The 17,329-nt window shown below is 51.9% G+C and overlaps 1 protein-coding gene across 1 annotated transcript in view; it reads right to left on the minus strand.

Annotated features, from left to right (window-relative positions):
• Positions 1-17,254, minus strand: part of TXNDC16 (thioredoxin domain containing 16) — a 44,464-nt gene extending 27,210 nt beyond the window's left edge. The window contains exons 1-10 of the mRNA XM_009642502.2: positions 16,914-17,254; positions 10,776-10,979; positions 9,654-9,736; positions 9,006-9,079; positions 7,506-7,580; positions 7,049-7,170; positions 6,370-6,460; positions 4,470-4,626; positions 2,941-3,107; positions 1,148-1,208 (exon numbers count right to left, since the gene is read on the minus strand). Of these exons, the coding sequence (XP_009640797.1) occupies positions 1,148-1,208; positions 2,941-3,107; positions 4,470-4,626; positions 6,370-6,460; positions 7,049-7,170; positions 7,506-7,580; positions 9,006-9,079; positions 9,654-9,736; positions 10,776-10,944 (999 nt within the window). The 5' untranslated portion in view covers positions 10,945-10,979; positions 16,914-17,254. The remainder of the gene's footprint in view (positions 1-1,147; positions 1,209-2,940; positions 3,108-4,469; positions 4,627-6,369; positions 6,461-7,048; positions 7,171-7,505; positions 7,581-9,005; positions 9,080-9,653; positions 9,737-10,775; positions 10,980-16,913) is intronic.
• Positions 17,255-17,329: the final 75 nt, after the last annotated feature.

Raw genomic sequence — 17,329 nt, forward strand, 5'->3', positions numbered from 1 at the left:
TCCCCATCCCTGGAGGTATTTAAAAGAAGGATAGATGAGGTGCTTAGGGCCAGGGTTTAGTGGTGGGATGGCAGGGTTAGGTTAAAGGTTGGACTCGATGATCTTAAAGGTCTTTTCCAACCAAAGTGATTCTGTGATTCTATTCTATGATTCTATGAGAGCGGGGAGGAATGGGGTCCCCTCCGCTCCAGGGGGGTAAGGCTGGTTCACAGCAGACCATCACAGCCTGGGCAAACTGGCGCAAGAAAATCCTTTATCTCATGGAGCTCAACAAAGAAGAGTGCTCCCAAGCGTATACGAGCTGCCAGCCCATGGAAAGAAAAGAGGAAAATGTATTTCTCAGAAATGAGACCTTGTCGGCTTAAAACCAGTTCTGGCACCGTCTCAGTGAAAGGCACTTCAGAGAAAATGAATGTTATAATGAACTGAGAGCAATGACAAACTGCTGGCACCTCCCGTTGGCTCCAAGATGAGAAACACAAGATGCACATCTCTCACCAGGGCAGGGGAAGCCCTCAGGGGACACTCAGCTTCAGGTCTGATCCTGTATCTTTGCAATCACAAGTGCGACAGTTCAGGTAATCTGGGGCAATGTGCGCTCCCTGGCAGTCATCGGCGCTGAATTCCATCTTGCTTCACAAGCTGGGTCAGGTCCCTCCAGAGTTTAGCTCATCTTGATCAACCTCATTTAACTTACACCCTGCCCTTTTCCCAGATCACTGCCAGAGGCATTCGGTTACATCAGTTCAGCACAGACCTTCGGTTCTTTGCTCTTAGTTTGCTCTTAGTTTCATACTCATTTCCTCTCCCATCTTTTGAACGCCTTTAAAAGTCCAAATCTCTGGGGAATTTGTACTTGGACTACTAGCTTAGGTAGTTCACAACCTTGCGTTGCCTTAAGGTGTAATGGAGATGTCACCCAACATTTTGAACCCAAAATAAACTCTTTTGTCTCCTGTAAGCAGGCTTAATTGCTCTGCAGTACCAAACTCAGGCAGTTCCAAATACATGCGTGCATCTGGGGAAAGACACTTCCCCTTGACCTTCTGGGAAGGCTGTCAAATAACAACGGAGGTGAGCAACACCCCAACACCTCTCAAGGGCACCATGTCCAGATAGGGAGATACCATAAAGAAAAACATCTAACCTCATCTGGTGTCTTGAGAGCGACGTTTGCCCGGAGCAGAATGTTCAAATCTACGAGGTCCCTTCCAAAAGACAAAGCAAATGTTAGATGGTGTGACATGCCAGGTCACCCCCTCCATTCTGCTCGCCTGGCTGGCAAGCCCACCTCTCTCAGCAGCACCATGTCCTCAGGGCGTTGTGCTTCAGTACCCCAGAGAACTTGCAGAAACCCAGAATCAGCATCAGTGGTGGAGAAACAGGCTCCAAGTGACCTTCTGGTGGGACTGATGCCACACGTGCCGCATGACAAGCCTGTTTCGCAAGGGGCTTGGATTCCCTTTCTGTGATTCGGGTCTTTGCCCACGCACTGCTAGCCACATCCCAGCATAGCTGATCTGCTGGTGAACTTCACAGAATCATAGAATCACAGAATCGTTTGGGTTGGAAAAGCCCTTTAAGATCATCAAGTCCAACTGTTCCCCTAACCCTGCCATCCCACCACTAAACCATGTCCCGAAGCACCTCATCTATCCTTCTTTTAAATACCCCCAGGGATGGGGGCTCGACCACCTCCCTGAGCAGCCCATTCCAGAGCCTGACAGCCCTTTCAGGGAAGAAGTTTTTCCTAATGTCTAGCCTAAACCTGCCCTGGCACAACTTGAGGCTGTTTCCCCTCGTCCCATCGCCCCTTCCCTGGGAGCAGAGCCCGACCCCCCCGGCTCCCCCCTCCTCTCAGGCAGTTGTAGGCAGCGATGAGGGCTCCCCTCAGCCTCCTCTGCTCCAGGCTGAACACCCCCAGCTCCCCCAGCCGAGGGGCCCAACCCTGACCCCAGCATTCGAGGGGCAGCCTCACCAGCACCGAGTACAGGGGCATGGCCACTTCCCTACTCCTGCTGGCCACACTATTCCTGATACAAGTCAGGATGCCATTGGCCCTCTTGGCCACCAGGGCACCCTGCTGGCTCATATTCAGCTGCCTGTCGACCAGCACCCCCAGGTCCTTTTCTGCCAGGCAGCTTTCCAGGCAGCCTTCCCCAAGCTCATCTTCACTCATCTCATGAGTAAACACAGCCAAGAAGTGCCTCCATACAGGGAGGTACCACGGTGGCAGAGAACTGGAAGAAGAGAGCCCACACCCATCCTTCCTCCATCTCCACCCATTTTCACAGCTGCCAGCAGACGTCCCCAAAGGCCATGCAACCATGCCTAGAGGGGCTGCACACCTCCCTTGGCAAGACACCACAGAAGCATTTGCAAACACAAGCCAGTCTGGTGTATGCATGCCCGTGGAGCAGAGATAAGCAACCAAGAGTCAACCGCAGAGGAAGCCAACATATCTCCACAGCACCTCTCTCCCTGTGGCCAGCCACAAGTGTGTCTCCTGTCCTCTTGGGGAACAAGAGTGCCCTCCTTGACCGAGGAGGCAGCACTGACTGAGTGGAGACCCCTGCCACATCCCAGCACCCACAGTCCCCCTCCTTTACTGGATCTCCTTCTGCCCTTCATTTGAGAGCAAAACACAAGCCTTCTATCTGTGCCAAGTTTCCTTTCCAAGATCTCTCTTAGTCTGACTGTTTTTCTGCTTCTAAGTCAGCAAGAGACTCAAACGTTTCTACACTTTCAGCCAGTCCAAAACCAACCTAATCTGATTCTGGACAAGTCCTTAAACGTGACAACATCTCGCAGGATATAACGTAGTTTTACAGCCTCTCGTACAGATCTGAGTAAGCCCACTATCATCCTGGTGGTGGGGTAACCAAGCTCAGAAACAGCACAAAAAGCAAGGAGAACCCCAAAACACCTGAGAGCAAATACCTGGACAAAAGGGCAACTCCTGCTTTCCCCAAGAGCTGCCAGGCCACAAACTCTGCTGTCGTCTTGTCAGCCTCATAGGTCTCCTTCTGGCTGAGGATGAACACAAGTGGTAGCCCAAGCTGTAAGTGAACGGTGGAAACCTTCTCTGGGTCCTCAGCAACCTCTGTCTGGAGAAGAGACATGGTTATCCTGCAGCACATCTCCACCTTGTTGAGGGTACCTCAGCTCTTCTCCTGCACAGCCCAAGCCACTATGTGTACCCCAGCCACAAAAATAAGGATACCCTTGAGAAAAAGCCTCCAATTCTGATTCTAAAACATCCATCAAAGCAGAACCCACACAACCCCGGTTAAACTGTTCCAACCTGTCATGGCCCTCCCTGCTGAAACACCGAGGTTTATTTTGCATGTTCTTTTGTGACTTAGCAACTCCAGATGTCAACTCTCCATTAATTTTTATTTACCTGGCATCCATTCCCTAGAGCAGTTTGAAAACCCCAGCTGCAACATGCAAGAGCTGGCACCCTCTCCCTTCCTGCCCTGGACATGCTGCTTCATGACAGCACGGAGCTGCTTAATGAAGTGTCCTTCCTCTGTGCACCCAACCCGGGAGGCTGAAGGAGGCACTTCCCGGCTCATCTACCCATCCTTTCAGCTAGGCAGAGATGTCACCCATGGGAACTGGAGGCCTGCTGAAGTTCACTGCCTGGTGGGAAGAGGAGATAGGAGGGAGCCTCCTTCCCCTTGTGCTCCCCAAGGCATGGACGACCGATATCGAACTCCCCAAGGTGCTGAGACTCCTGTGGCTCCTAGTGGAGCACCTGAGGACTTTGGGTTTGTCTCTTCTTCTTGGAGAAAAGGAGGCTGAGGGGTAACCTCAGGGCTCTCCACAGCTTCCTGAGGAGGGGAGGTGGAGAGGGAGGTGCTGAGCTCTTCTCCCAGGGATCCAGGATAAGACACGTGGGAATGGTTCAAAGCTGCGCCAGGCGAGGTTTAGAATGGACATGAGGAAGCACTTCTTTACCGAGAGGGTCGTCAAACCCTGGAACAGGCTTCGTAGAGAGGCAGTCGATGCCCCAAGCCTGTCAGTGTTTAAGAGGCATTTGGATGATGCCCTTAATAATTTGCTTTAACTTTTGGTCAGCCTTGAAGTGGTCAGGTAGTTGGGCTAGATGATCATTGTAGGTCCCTTCCAACTGAAATATTCTGTTCTATTCTATTCTAGATGTCCAAGTGAAGTCCAAGGGGCACCTCCACCCTGTTCCTACTCATGGTGCTTGCAGACAACCAGAGGAGCATACACTGGTGCCAGGGCTCCCTGGAAAGGTCTAAGCAAGCTGAGCAGTGCAATGGAGTGTCACTCCCATTCAGCCCCACGCCTGTTCCTTGCTTGGACCCAACCTGGGATCTTCACCACTAACTTCATGGGGAAGCAGCAGATTCTCACGCTCCACACCCCCGTCATCCTCACACATCCCCCAGCTGCCCTCACGCTGCACAGCCCAAGGGGCTCCTCTTCCCCCGACGTACCACCAGAGGAGCCCCCATGAGCTTGAGATGCCTGTGGATGTTGAGCATCGTCAGAGTCTGCCCCATGGCTGTCCTCCTGCAGGGCTGCCCCAAGTCCGTGGCCCGCTGGCAGTGGCAGAACAACAGCCGAGCAGATGACGCATCAGGCTCATCACTGCTGTGAGAGAGGAGACAAAACCCACGCTGAGCCAGGCACCCACTGCTGGGTTTTTAAACGCCCTTACAGAATGACCATGTTTGCTGACATGTTTTACAGGGCAGACGATCCCGTAAAATGTTCAGGGCTTGGCAGGCTTGTGGGACCTCTTCAAGAGCCCTACTAGGGTTTGGCAGGCTTGTGGGACCTCTTCAAGAGCCTACTGACAGGTAGAATTGTGCCTAGCCACTTTTCAGAATTGTGCTGAACATCTAATAAAACACCCTGGCTCACCGGGTGTAAAACGACCTCAATCCCAGAATATTTGGCTCAAGGACACAAATTAAGCTTTTCTCAGTGGGACCAGCCATGCCACTGCAGTGGAGAGCCTGGCTGGAGGAGGACAGATGAAGTACAGCTTTGTTCATGCCTTTTACCTCACTGATGACATCTTACAGACTGTACAAGGAATATGCCACCTTTTGAACAGCACTTTGGCTCCACCAAAGGAAGCAATGAGATCGTGTTCCCTGGATGATTCCCTGGTTAGAGGTTCCTGCTCTGACACTATCACTGGTGTTAGCCTGTAGGTCAGCTTTGGGAGGTCACATCCCTTTTCTTATGTACCCATTCCCCACCTCTAAAACATGGATCGCCTTCTTTGTAGAGGGTTTTAAGGTCTTTATGGAAGAGCAGGTGTAGTGTTAAGACCTGAAGGCCTGCCACCCCCGTTGGCTGGAAGCTATTCCCGCTGGTGAAGCTACCACCATTTCATCAGCTAAGGAGACGGCCTGCTGGTGTCCTCCCTGCTTTAAGCAGAACAAAGCCAATTCCTGTCCAAATGACAACCGTGCCATCTAGTGGCAGCCACAAAATGCTATCCCTGATCACCATCCTGCAAGGATGGGATGGCACCTGGGGGAAGGACCACTTTGGTGCCTACCTTGGTGTCACCTGTGAAAGCGGGCAAATCATTGTATAAATGCTTTGCTGAAGATGCAACACGCTCTGTGATATTCCCACCTTCCTCCCTCTCACTTTCCTGACTGCCGTAGGGTCACATCGGCAGCAAGTCACATTGAGGGATCTGCCTGGTCTGAGCTGGCCAGCTCCAGTGAAGCCATGGGGTGGGAAGTCCCAAATGCAACACCGCGGGGAGCAGTGTCTCATGCAGCTGAACTGCAGAACTCACCGCTGTCAAAAGTTGCGGAGATGAAAAGTAAAAATGTTTTTAAAAAAAAACCTGGTGGCTGTTAATACCATGATACAGGTTCAGCTCCCATCTCCGAGAGTCCTGAAACCTCTGCCAGAAGATGGGAGGCTGCAGGCAACACACATCCATTCCCTCGTACCCCTATGGCCGCAGAGATAAGATATGGACCTGGGTGGGCTTTGCTCTGACTCGCTTTAGCAGTTCTTACCCTTCTCAGCTGGCCAGACTTGCTCAGCAAAGCACAAGGCTGTGTGTTTTAAGCCTGTAACTTCAGCTATCAGCCCTCTGAAAACCCATGGCTGAGGTTTGATCAAGTCAACTACAAAAAGGAGACAGTGGGCTCTTCTCCTATGAAATCCCATCCAATGAACAGTCACAAATGGCATGGCTAATCCAAGTCCAGGAACACAAGCAGCAGCTGGTTTTGGAAAAACAGCACAGCATCCTACGACCATCCCAGGTCTGACCTGGGAATCTGAGAAACCAAGAGTAGAGCGAAAAGTGCAGGGGGGCAGCTCTGCCTGGGGTGTGTGTGCGTGTTTGGACATTACCCAGCGTCTTTCAACAGCGTTGCCTCAGTGGTCAGAACAAACTGGTGGACAGTCCCATAGACAAAAGCTGCCTCCATCACAGCTCTGTGCTCTGGAAAAAGAATGGCAAGACCAACTCATCTCAGCTCCCTCCAGATCTCACTCTTCATCTTTCCCAGTTGTAAACATCAAGAATCATAGAATCATAGAATCATTTAGGCTGGAAAAGACCTTTAAGATCATCAAGTCCAACCATTCAAGGCTCAGGCTTTCAGAAACTCCCGGTAAAAAGCCACAACTGTCTGAAGACACACTATGAAGGCAACTGAGTAACTGGAGCTGAACCCAGGTGCTGATCCTCAGTAAACACACAGGTGGGGTAAATGAACCCATTCTACTGCAGAACCAGAGATCTGCCAATGGGTTTACTTATTTTTTAAGACAGCAGCCACTGGCTTGCTTTGCCTCTCAAGCCCACGACTGAAAGTTTGCGTGCTCCCAGCAAAACTTTTCAGGTGCAACTGATCCCTTTGGAAACACAACAAGACAGACAGAGGTGGAGAACTTGCATGTAGGTGGCCCTTCCAGGTTTCCTTGATCCTCCATTTGCAGGATTTGGAGTCAGAAACCCAGCTCCCTTGCACCTTTAGTAAAAAAAGCTCTGGGAGGAGAGCACAGATGAAAAGCTGAGCGTCAATACCTGCTGTCCCAGTAGCCGGTACATAGGCAAAGACCATGTTCAGCTTCCCTTTCAACGCATTTTCAATGTTCTGAAGGTCTGCCAGTGTTTCAACATATTTAACTTCATTAAAGAGCAGGGCACTGAGGAGTCAGAAAAAAATCGTTAGCAACTGCTTTCTTTCAAGAGCAAATTTGCAGCCACATAACTGTGATGGGAAAAACAAGGTAAAATCCTGGCTTCTTGCTGGCAGATTAAAGATTCATGGCCAAATACAACTGCCCAGATGTGTGTTGGTGAGTCATCACAAGGGCACAGATTTAAAAGGGTCAAACCATACCAAAGAGAGAAGCAGCCTTCTGCTGAGCTGAGATCAGCCTCTGGGATATGTGGGGTTTGTATTTATGTAAAAGTTTCTACCCACAAGTGAAAATGGAAAGTAAATGATTTCGCAGAGATGAATCTGGTCTGTACTTACAACAGAACGTTAGCAACGATGGAGTTCACGTCAAACAAGGCATCGGTGGGGAACTCTCTGATCAGCATGTTGCCCCTGGGGAGGGAAGAAAGAGCATCACCAAAGAAACCAAGAAGGATTAGCTACGCGTACTAAATTTTCACTCTGTTGAATACTTCTGGATATCTGCTGGCAGGTATGGCTGGAAGGAAAAAGTCAGGATGGAATTTGGGGATTTCATAGGACCAGGTGTCCAGGCAATGCTGTTTTAGTGAAGTCACCTCTGTCACTGCCATTTCATTCAGCTTCTGGGGATGGCTGATGAGGAGCCTAGCACAGACTGACAGAAGGTCTTTCTATACCAAGCATCACCCCATAGACCCTCACCACCAGAGGAAACACTTCTATGGGCCATGTACAACTGTCAATGAGAACTGAGCTGATATGTGGAGAAGCTTCCAGCTGACAACTGATGGAAAGACCAAGAGCTAAACCTTCTCATCCAGGGCAGATGAGCTAATCGCAACAACAGGAAGAGCCCCAAAGAATGTTTCTTTCTAGGACTAGATCCAAAAGCTAGTGGACTGACCATAACTCTGGGGAACCCGGTGGTGGGAAGCCACATGGACAGCAGAAGATTGATGGAGGATTTCTCTCATGGTTCCATGCAGCAGCACAGCCCTCTGCTGCTCAAACGAACACGGGGCAGGATGGGAGGTTTCACACTGAGGACAAAGGATCTACTTTACGTGTGTTGGACCTTTTAGGAGTACTTTTCGCTAAACTCTGTATGTCATAGAATCACAGAATTATTTGGGTTGGAAAAGCCCTTTAAGATCATCAAGCCCAACCATTCCCCTAACCCTGCCATCCCACCACTAAACCCTGGCCCTAAGCACCTCGTCTGCCCAGCTTTTAAATCCCCCCAGGGATGGGGATTTGCCCCCTTCCCTGGGCAGCCCCTTCCAGTGCTTGACAGACCTTGTGGGGCAGTGCTTGACAGCCCTTTCAGGGGAGAAATTTTTCACTATGTCCAACCTAAACCTGCCCTGGCACAACTTGAGGCCATTTCCCCTCGTCCCATCACCCGTTCCCTGGGAGCAGAGACCAACACCCACCTCCCTACCCCCTTCTGTCAGGTAGTTATAGGGAGCGACAAGGTCTCCCCTCAGCCTCCTTTTCTCCAGACTAAACAACCCCAATTTTTCTTACAATGGTGGCCAGGTTGAGTTCTAGCTGGGCTTTTGCCTTTCTAATTTCCTCTCTACATGACCTAACAAGATCCCTGTACTCTTCTTGAGTTGCCTGTCCCTTCTTCCAAAGCTGGTAAACTCTTCTTTTCTTCCTGAGTCTCAGCAAAAGCTCCCTGTTCAGCCAGGCTGAACACTGCTGTCACTTGTCACTGCTGTCCTCATGGCTCCTCTCTTCGATGCAGACATCCCTCTGATCGCTGATGGCGTTTTCTCCAAATATTTACACTGGAAAGGAATCACAGTTTGGTGCCCCGAAAATCCCCCTTACCTGAACAGGTAGGCTTTCCTTAAGGCATTTTCTTTTCCACAGTATCTTGAGACATCCTCTTTGGGACAATTAACCTAGGCATTGAAAGCACGTAATTAGATGTTCAGCTCCACAAACAGCTACAAACCTACAGCACTACAGCTTTCTTCCATTCAAGGGTGTAAATACAGCCTTTCCAAGCCTGCTGGGAGAGAAAATACAATAAAATGGAGTCCAGAGCTGGGGACTGGAGTTTGTACTTCAGTTCTCCAGCTCAGCCTGCCTTGAACGGGGTCAGATGAGATCAAGAGATCTTATGATCCACCCAGCATATTCAAAGTGACAGAATGATGCTTGCTTATTGAACTCAGCTTGTATCTGGAGGAAATTACAGACATACACAGACATATAAATAAACAATTCTTATAATCTAATTCCAGTTGCCTGAATTTGTAATTCCCTCACCTAAATCTGTGCAAAGTTTCAGCTAAAAACCCCTTCATATCAAATATTTATTGCACTGAATTGAAAAGAACTCCCCATCGATCTTGTGGGGTCCCATTGCTGTCACACCCCAAGGTGGGCCAAGAGAAGGTCTGCCCACGCCGCAGGAAGCCCTGCAGAAATAATCTTCAAAAATAGCCTGTCCTGCTCCTCGTCCCCATTTACCTTCACCACCGAAATGCCATAGTCCTGGAGGGCCTCGGCTGAGTTCTCAATCTGCTCCAAGAAGGGCTGGGCACCAGGAGAAACTGAAACACAAAAAACCCCCCTGATTTCCATCCCTTCCCCTTATGGATGAGGCGGATGAGAGTACCTTCAGAGCACTGTCTGTGCATGGTAACAGCATGCTGAGGTCCCATCCCTGGGACATCCCAGCAGACCTGAGCAGGGCAAAGAGGGAGCCGTGGCATGGTGCCGGTGGAGGTGCTGGGAGCTGGCTGGGGAAGGCAGAGGGACTGGGACTGCATTTGTCAGATGGGTGCTGCTGGGCTGGGCTGCAGGTCCTCAGAGCCAAAAGTATCCTCCTGCCACACACTGAGACAGTGCTCGACACGGTATGGTCTTGTTCGACACTATATGGTCTTGCTCAAAACAATATGGTCTTTCTCAACACAATATGGTCTTGCTCAACACAATATGGTCTTGCTTGACACAATACAGTCTTGCTTGACACAGTATGGTCTTACTCAAAGAGTAAGAAACTGAAACAAAATTATGGGCAATAACACAAACGCCCACAGATTCCCCACCTTCCATTCTAACACACCCAGCATCTCAGTGCTGACGTAGGAGCTGTGTTGGTCTCCCAGCCCATGCTGATGTCTTTAGGAAACCATACCTGACAGTCACGAAGGAGCAGAACAAGAAAGGCAAGGCCAAGGATCTCCCTGTAATTCTTGAGAGCCCTTAGTTCCCCTGTATGCAAGGGATCCCCCTTTCCCTGGGAGGTACCATGGAAGAGAAACCCAGCCCCTCTCAAGGGGACAACTTAGCAGGTTGGGTTTCTCTTCCATGGTATGTCCAGAAAACAATCCAGAAAATTAATGAAGAGGTTTGAAGGGGGATACAGCCAGGAAAGATCCCACCCCAAGAGGTCCCTGCCTGCCAGGAGCACCTGGAGCTGTGCAAACATGGATTTGCCCGCCGAACTCAACCAGCTCCTCAAAATCACTTTGGGTTTAAAAATCTCACGAATTGCCTTTTCATTGTTCCACTTTCTCAGAAGCCCTCCCGCGAGCCTTTGTTGAAAACCCAGGCTGATGTAAATGCATACTGTCACACACGTACCGTTATGGCTGAAGTAAGCCAGGGATGCTCTGCCGGCTTGCAAGCTACCGAAATACTCTTGGGGGCTCAGCTCCTGCAGCAGCCTCTCGCTTCCCCGTGTTGGGATGGAGGAAGCACAGAAGAGCAGGAAAAGGAAGGAAAAAACCCATCCGTCCTTTTGGGCTGACATGGCTGTGATCAGCTACAGGCAGGGGAGAGTCACAGCTGGGGGGAAAAAATCAAAAAAATATACAGATATACACAAACATACGTATGAGGGTCTTCTGTTTAGGTAGGTGCAGCACGACTGTCATTTCCAGACCTCGAGGATGCCATGAATTAGTCACTGGAATAGCAGGTGATTCAGACAGCTGTAAAGATTATAGCAATGGCCATTCCCTTTCCTTGAGCGGTACCTGCAAGCGCACGCTTTCAGATTAGGGCTGGTTTTCTTCCTTTTTTTTTTTTTTCTTTTGAGTCGAACAGAAATTACACACTCGGGCAGAAAACAGTGGCTGTGTCGTACAAAAATCCCCACCCAAACTGTCTCAGTTCTTGTTAAAAAGCTTTGAGGATGCCACTAGCCTTGTATGTGCCACTGGAAGAGGTGTTCACAAAGGGATGGGCCATCTTGCCCACTTCGGACCGCGTCAGACGATGTGGGGAGGTTCAGAGCCCTCCTCTAGTGCCTGCCCCATCTCTTCACCGTTCAAGGTTTCAGCTACACCAAATGGGAGAGGGGTTTGTGCAAACTCCTTGGGTTTGTCACGCCTTGCTCGGTCCAGCCTCACGTTAGTCTGACATTGGCGGCACAGGAGTGTCCTGGTTTCAGCTGGGATTGGGTTAATTTTCTTCCTAGTAGCTGGCACAGTGCTGTTTTGGATTTAGGATGAGCAGAAGGTTGATAACTCACTGATGGTTTGGTTGTTGCTGAGCAGGGCTTACACCAGGCAAGGACTTTTCAGCGCCCCGGCCAGGGGCACAAAGAGCTGGGAGGGGGCACGGCCAGGACAGCTGACCCCAACTGGCCCAAGGGCTGTTCCAGACCATAGGGCCTCAAGCCCAGTATACAAACTGGGGGGAGTTGGCTGGGGGGAGAGCAATCGCTGCTCAGGGATGGGATGGGCACGGTTGGCGGGTGGTGAGCGACTGCATCGCTTGGTTTATATATTCTGCATATTCTGAGAGCAATCGCTGCTCAGGGATGGGCTGGGCACGGTTGGCGGGTGGTGAGCAACTGCATTGTGCATCGCTTGGTTTATATATTCTGCATATTCTGTATATTCTTCTATTATTGTTATTGTTATTATTGTTATTGTTATTATTATTATTGTTATTATTATTGTTATTATTTCCCTCTGCTGTTTCATTAAACTGTCTTTACCTCAACCCACAGGTTTTACCTTTTTCCTGATTCTCTCCCCCATCCCACCGAGGGGGACGCAGTGAGCGAGCGGCCGTGCGGTGTTCAAGCCGCATCAGGGGGCAAACCCATGACCGGCGCCAGGCTGCGGGGCAGTCCCAGCAGTCGCCCTTCCACGCCTGGTCTCCACGTGGAGCTGGTTAGGAGAGGAGCCAAGGAAATTTGTGAGATGCTTCAGAGAACGGGGCAAAGACCAAGCGCGCAAGTCTGCTGCCAGGGTTCACCAGCGGCCCTGCCACAGATGTTTAACTCTTCTTGCTCAGAATAAGGGGCTCAGGAGAGCTTCATGTGGACAACCACTACAGGGTGAGAAAACGCCTTTTTCCCACTTCATTTTCCTGTTTAATCCCTGGTTCCCTCGAAGCCTGCTCTTCAGGTATCGGTCTTTGCCGCTGAGCGTGCTGGAGCGTGGCTGGTCCCTGGTCAAGGACGAGACAAAGCTGGAATTGAAGCCGTGTAGAAGCTGTTTGCTTTGCATCATGAGCTGCAGCTGTTTGCCTTAACAAACGCCCCTGTGTCCATGGATTTTCATTCCCTCCAACACCCGGTCAGCTTACTATTGCTGCTCTGTGATGAACCCAAACTCGAATGCTCAAAAACAAGCGGGCAAAGCCCCTCTGCCTTGCTCCACGAGCAGGGGATGCTCAGCCTTCACAGGCGCCCTCTCATGTAGGTGAGGTGTTTGGATGGGGCCTGAATGGCACAAAGGCACAAAGACAGAGCTGAGAAAAGTGTGAATTTTTTTCTTTTCATCTGAAAATCTCCAGTTCTTTCCAGCTTTGGGAAGTGCCAGGCATTTCTGGTCCTTTGCCCTCCCATCTGTTCCTCTGGCTTACAGAGGGGACAGAGATTGGGGTAGGGGGGGGTGTTTATTAAATGAGAAACTTGGCTACAGCAGGATGAAAAAATAAACTTAATCCTGGCATGTGGGAACCAGCCCAGGTCAAATGGGGGAGCTTACTGTCAAGGAGGCAAGAGGAGCAACCTCCGGTGACTCCAAGACTTCATGGCATTATCCCCGGAGGAGGGTGCCAGCAATTTAAAACACAACTCCAGCCTCTACCCAGCCTTGATCTCTCTTCGTGTCTCCTCTTGTCGTTTTTTTAGCATCCGCCTCCCGCCCTCTGCAGATCCCCGTGTGACTGCTGCTCTTCTCCCTGCACCTCTCCCCAAGTCAGCCCTGTCTGCTCCTCCCCATGCCCCCCCCACTCTGTCCCACCACTCCCAGCCCTGCTCCTCCCCACACTTTTCTTGCCCTTCACACAAAAATGTGTGCTCATCTCTTCCCTAGAATCAGGGAATCACGGAATCATTTAGATTGGAAAAGCCCTTTAAGATCATCAAGCCCAACCGTTCCCCTACCCCTGCCATCCCACCCCCAAACCCTGGCCCTAAGCACCTCGGCTGCCCGGCTGTTAAATCCCCCCAGGGCTGGGGACTCGACCCCTTCCCCAGGCAGCCCCTTCCAGTGCCTGACAACCCTTTTGGTGAAAAATTTTTTCCTAATATCCAGTCTAAACCTCCCCCTACTCATGTCCTCTCACCTCCTCATCGCTCCGTCCTGCCCAACAGCTTCCCTCTGCGCCCCATCAATCCAGATTCGAATATTCAGCTTTTAGGTCATTTCCTCTGTCACCTCTTTTCCATCAACAGAAAATTAACACCATGGGGCTGGGAACAGCCAGAGCCCTGTCCCACAGCCACCTGCAGCATTACTGGAGATGTGTGAAAATACCAGGGATGTGTGAACCAGCTCTGTGTCCCCGCTGGGAAACCCTTAAGCCCACAGGCCACGGGGGGCAGCCTGGCAGAGCACAGACGGTATGTAAGACCTGGTTCATGTTTTTGCAGTCATACCTCCAAGACAGAGCCAGGCAAGGTGGTTAAGGTCACCATAGATGATCTAAAATGAAACCAAATACACCAGCGACACCCAGCACAAACTCTTGCGTTGGCACGAATTGCTTGTGCCACGCCAGTTTTGCTTGGGAATTCCGCAGCGGGTAACCACGGGCTGGGATCCCTGCATCATCTCTGTGATCCCAGCTGCTCTCCCTGACACCTTGCCTCGCAGAGCCCCCGGCTGCCAATATTTAATACGGAGGAAGCTGCAGCTCATTTCATTCAATGGAGGGTGATGTGGGGTGGCTTTTAAGATGCACAAGGCAAGGGAGAACCCCTGTCCGGGACTGCACAGCCAGCTGTGTACTATCTCCATCATCCACGAGCCTCATCCACAAGCCTCCCCGAACCCAGGAGAAACACCACCAACCTGGATTTAAATGCCAGCGATGTAAAAATCTCCCGCATTCCTCAGTAGGGTATTTTCCTCCCAGTGATCAATTACCGTCTTACAAAAACCCTACACTTTATGTCTGGTCTAAATACGTTACACTGCTGCTTCCCCTTCATTTTATCTCATTATATCAGTAATTTCCAGCCTGCAGAGCCCTGTCAGCCAGTTTTAGCTCCCTAGGTAGATGCTCCTACACCAGGAGCATTTAGGATGCTCCTAAATGGAGTCACTTCAGCCTCTCCTGCGATGATGGATACAGATCAGGCCTTTTGCTGCAGCAGGTCACTCGCCCCGCACCCAGCTGGTACCGTTTTTTTAGCAGCCGTGCCGCTCGCCTGCCTTTCATGCCCTCCCAGCAGCGGTTAACCAGTGTGCAGCCTTCCCAAATTTGCTGGCAGAGGGGATAAAAAAGGCCCCCAAAATCCATGCGGGGCTGATTTTAGCTACAGCAAGCTAAACAGGCTGAAGTGCTCTCCCCGGCACGGCTGGATGCCCCAGCCCGAATACGAGCTAACGCCGACAGCTCTTCTTGCACTTTGCACCATGCACAGAGGTTTCCTTTAGGGGATCCAGAAAAAAATCCCTGAAAAGCTCTCTGTTCCAGCCTTCTGCTCTGAGGATCCACGTGAATCCCTCCAGCCACACGTCACTGCCCGACCGGCAAGCCCTTCCCAAATGCATCCAACTTGATCCAACTTGCTTGCAGCCGGCTCTTCCGAAGACGGACGCTGTCCCAACAGCTGTATTTTCTGCCAATTTTTCTCCTGAAGAGATGATAAATTGGCTCTTTGGGGCCAAAGCAAGCATCCCTGGGATCCCACTGAAGCATGTCTGGATGACGCTGACTCTCCGGTGACAACTCGCTACGTGAAAGTGTCACCGTGTGGCCACTTCACTGCCTGGGGGGGGGCGGGGGGCAGGTTTGTCCTGAGGGTTTTTAATCAATCAAAAGACCGCACAACTCCAAGTCACTTGCCTGACAACTGTGGACACATACTGCTGACAACTGCTGAAATATTGCTTATGTCAAGCAATAATTAAGTCATCTTTTTCTGCCGGGTGAGGTTATGTGTTAGTTTTACGGAATCCTGCGGCTGCCCAGCAATAACCTCACTTCCTTACCAGATATTGCATTATTTTGCCTATTTTTTACTACATGCTCCCCTTCCCTGCTCACCTTGGAAAAAGTGGCCAGCACCAGCCTTCTCCTAAGCAGCAGACAAGTCAGGTTAGTTATTGCTACCCAGTTTTGGTGGAACAGAGCTCAACCCAGCTCCTTTCAAATTTTCCAAAGGCAAGTTCTTTGACCTGACTTGAATAAGGTCAAGAAGCTGCAGTTCCCCAGCATCTGGAGCTGGGACAGCGTTAAGATTGTTCTCCATCACTTTGGCATGGGCCTGCAACCATCGGTCCGAAATACCCGCTGGCTCTTCCCACCTCTCCCTTCTCCCCAGCAGCCTGCGGAGGAGGCAGGGGCTGCAACCTGCAACATCGAGGCCCCTATGGCCGTGTCCCCGAATCGTGTGCTGATGTGGCCGTGACCCTGCAGCTGCGGGAAGATGGTTCCACCCGCGCTGGGCACCCCGACAAGCCTCCCAGCCAGGCCGCGACGCTGGCCGTGCACTGCTTCCAGCCAGAAACCAGAGCCTCTCGCCGCACAGAGGTATTTATCCTGAGTTTATCCACAAACGCTGTTTCAAGCCGGAGCGCAGCCAGGCCTTTTGTGCACAGGCAGGCGCACTTTTCAACCAGCAGCGTTTTAAGGACGTTGCAGATCGCTGCGTAATCAGCCCGCGGCGCAAATCCGCGCATCTGGCACACCATGGCGGATGATAACGGAGCTCCCCGCCACCCCGCCGCCTCTCCCCCCAGCCTCTGCCCCCCTGCACCAGACGTGCCTGATTTTCAGTGCAAACGCCAGATACGGGCCCGCGGTCAGGGGACGAGGGTGCCTATCGGGGCGGCTGCGGTGAGCTGCAGGAGCAGCATCTCGCAGCGCAGGGATCCTTCTCCAGGATCGTCAGCAGAGGTGGGAAACACATCGACATCCAAGCGCATCCCAGCCCGTCGCCCGGTGTGCTTTGCCCCGCTGGGTTTTTTTGCAGCGATGCTCCCACGCTGCCCCATCTCCTGCCACTTCCCAGGGAGTTTTGTTTTCATTATCACTTCCAGGTCCCAATTCCCAGCACACAGTGGCCCTGCTGGGCCTCGCCTGCTAGCCAAGGCTGTGGGAGGGACACGCTGCAGATGCCCACGCTGGGAGAAGGCCACTTCCCATGTGCACAGCCGAGAGCCCGCAGCATCCCCCGCTGCTGCTGCTGCACCGCTGCCCCCATTTAGCGGGTCCCTGGGGATCAGCCCCCTTTCCCCGCGAAGTCCCTGGGAAGTGATGCTGGGCATTGCTGAGCGGCCTCCGGGATGGCTTGGGGATGTCACCTACCTGGGTGTCCCGACCTGAAGTCCTTGTCCCTCCACCACGGCTGCTAGGAGAGCACCGAGACCTCCCCTTGGCCCCAGCAGCCCCCGGAGGCCGGCGGCCCGGGCCGTGCAGCTGGAGAACCTCGTCCTAACACACCGGCAAAGGGGGGGGTGCCAAAAATAAAGGTGGCAAGGTCCGCGGCAGCCCGGCCCTTCCAGCGGTGGGATGTCCGAGACCCGAGCGGAGGTCTCTCGGGAGCAGGGGGTCTCTCCGCCGCTCTGACCCCGGAGCTCTCCCTGCAGCCGCAGCTATAGAAGAGGCAGCACCCAGCCCGCACCCACCGCGGGGGGGCTTCCTCCCTCACACCCTGGGGGCGCCCAGATCCCTCCGGCAGTCCCGGGGTGGGAAAGCTCCCTGCTTCCCCCAGCCAGCCCAGA

The sequence above is a fragment of the Egretta garzetta genome, unplaced genomic scaffold (assembly GCF_000687185.1).
Source record: "Egretta garzetta isolate BGI_Z169 unplaced genomic scaffold, ASM68718v1 scaffold767, whole genome shotgun sequence".
In the NCBI taxonomy this organism is placed as follows: domain Eukaryota; kingdom Metazoa; phylum Chordata; class Aves; order Pelecaniformes; family Ardeidae; genus Egretta; species Egretta garzetta.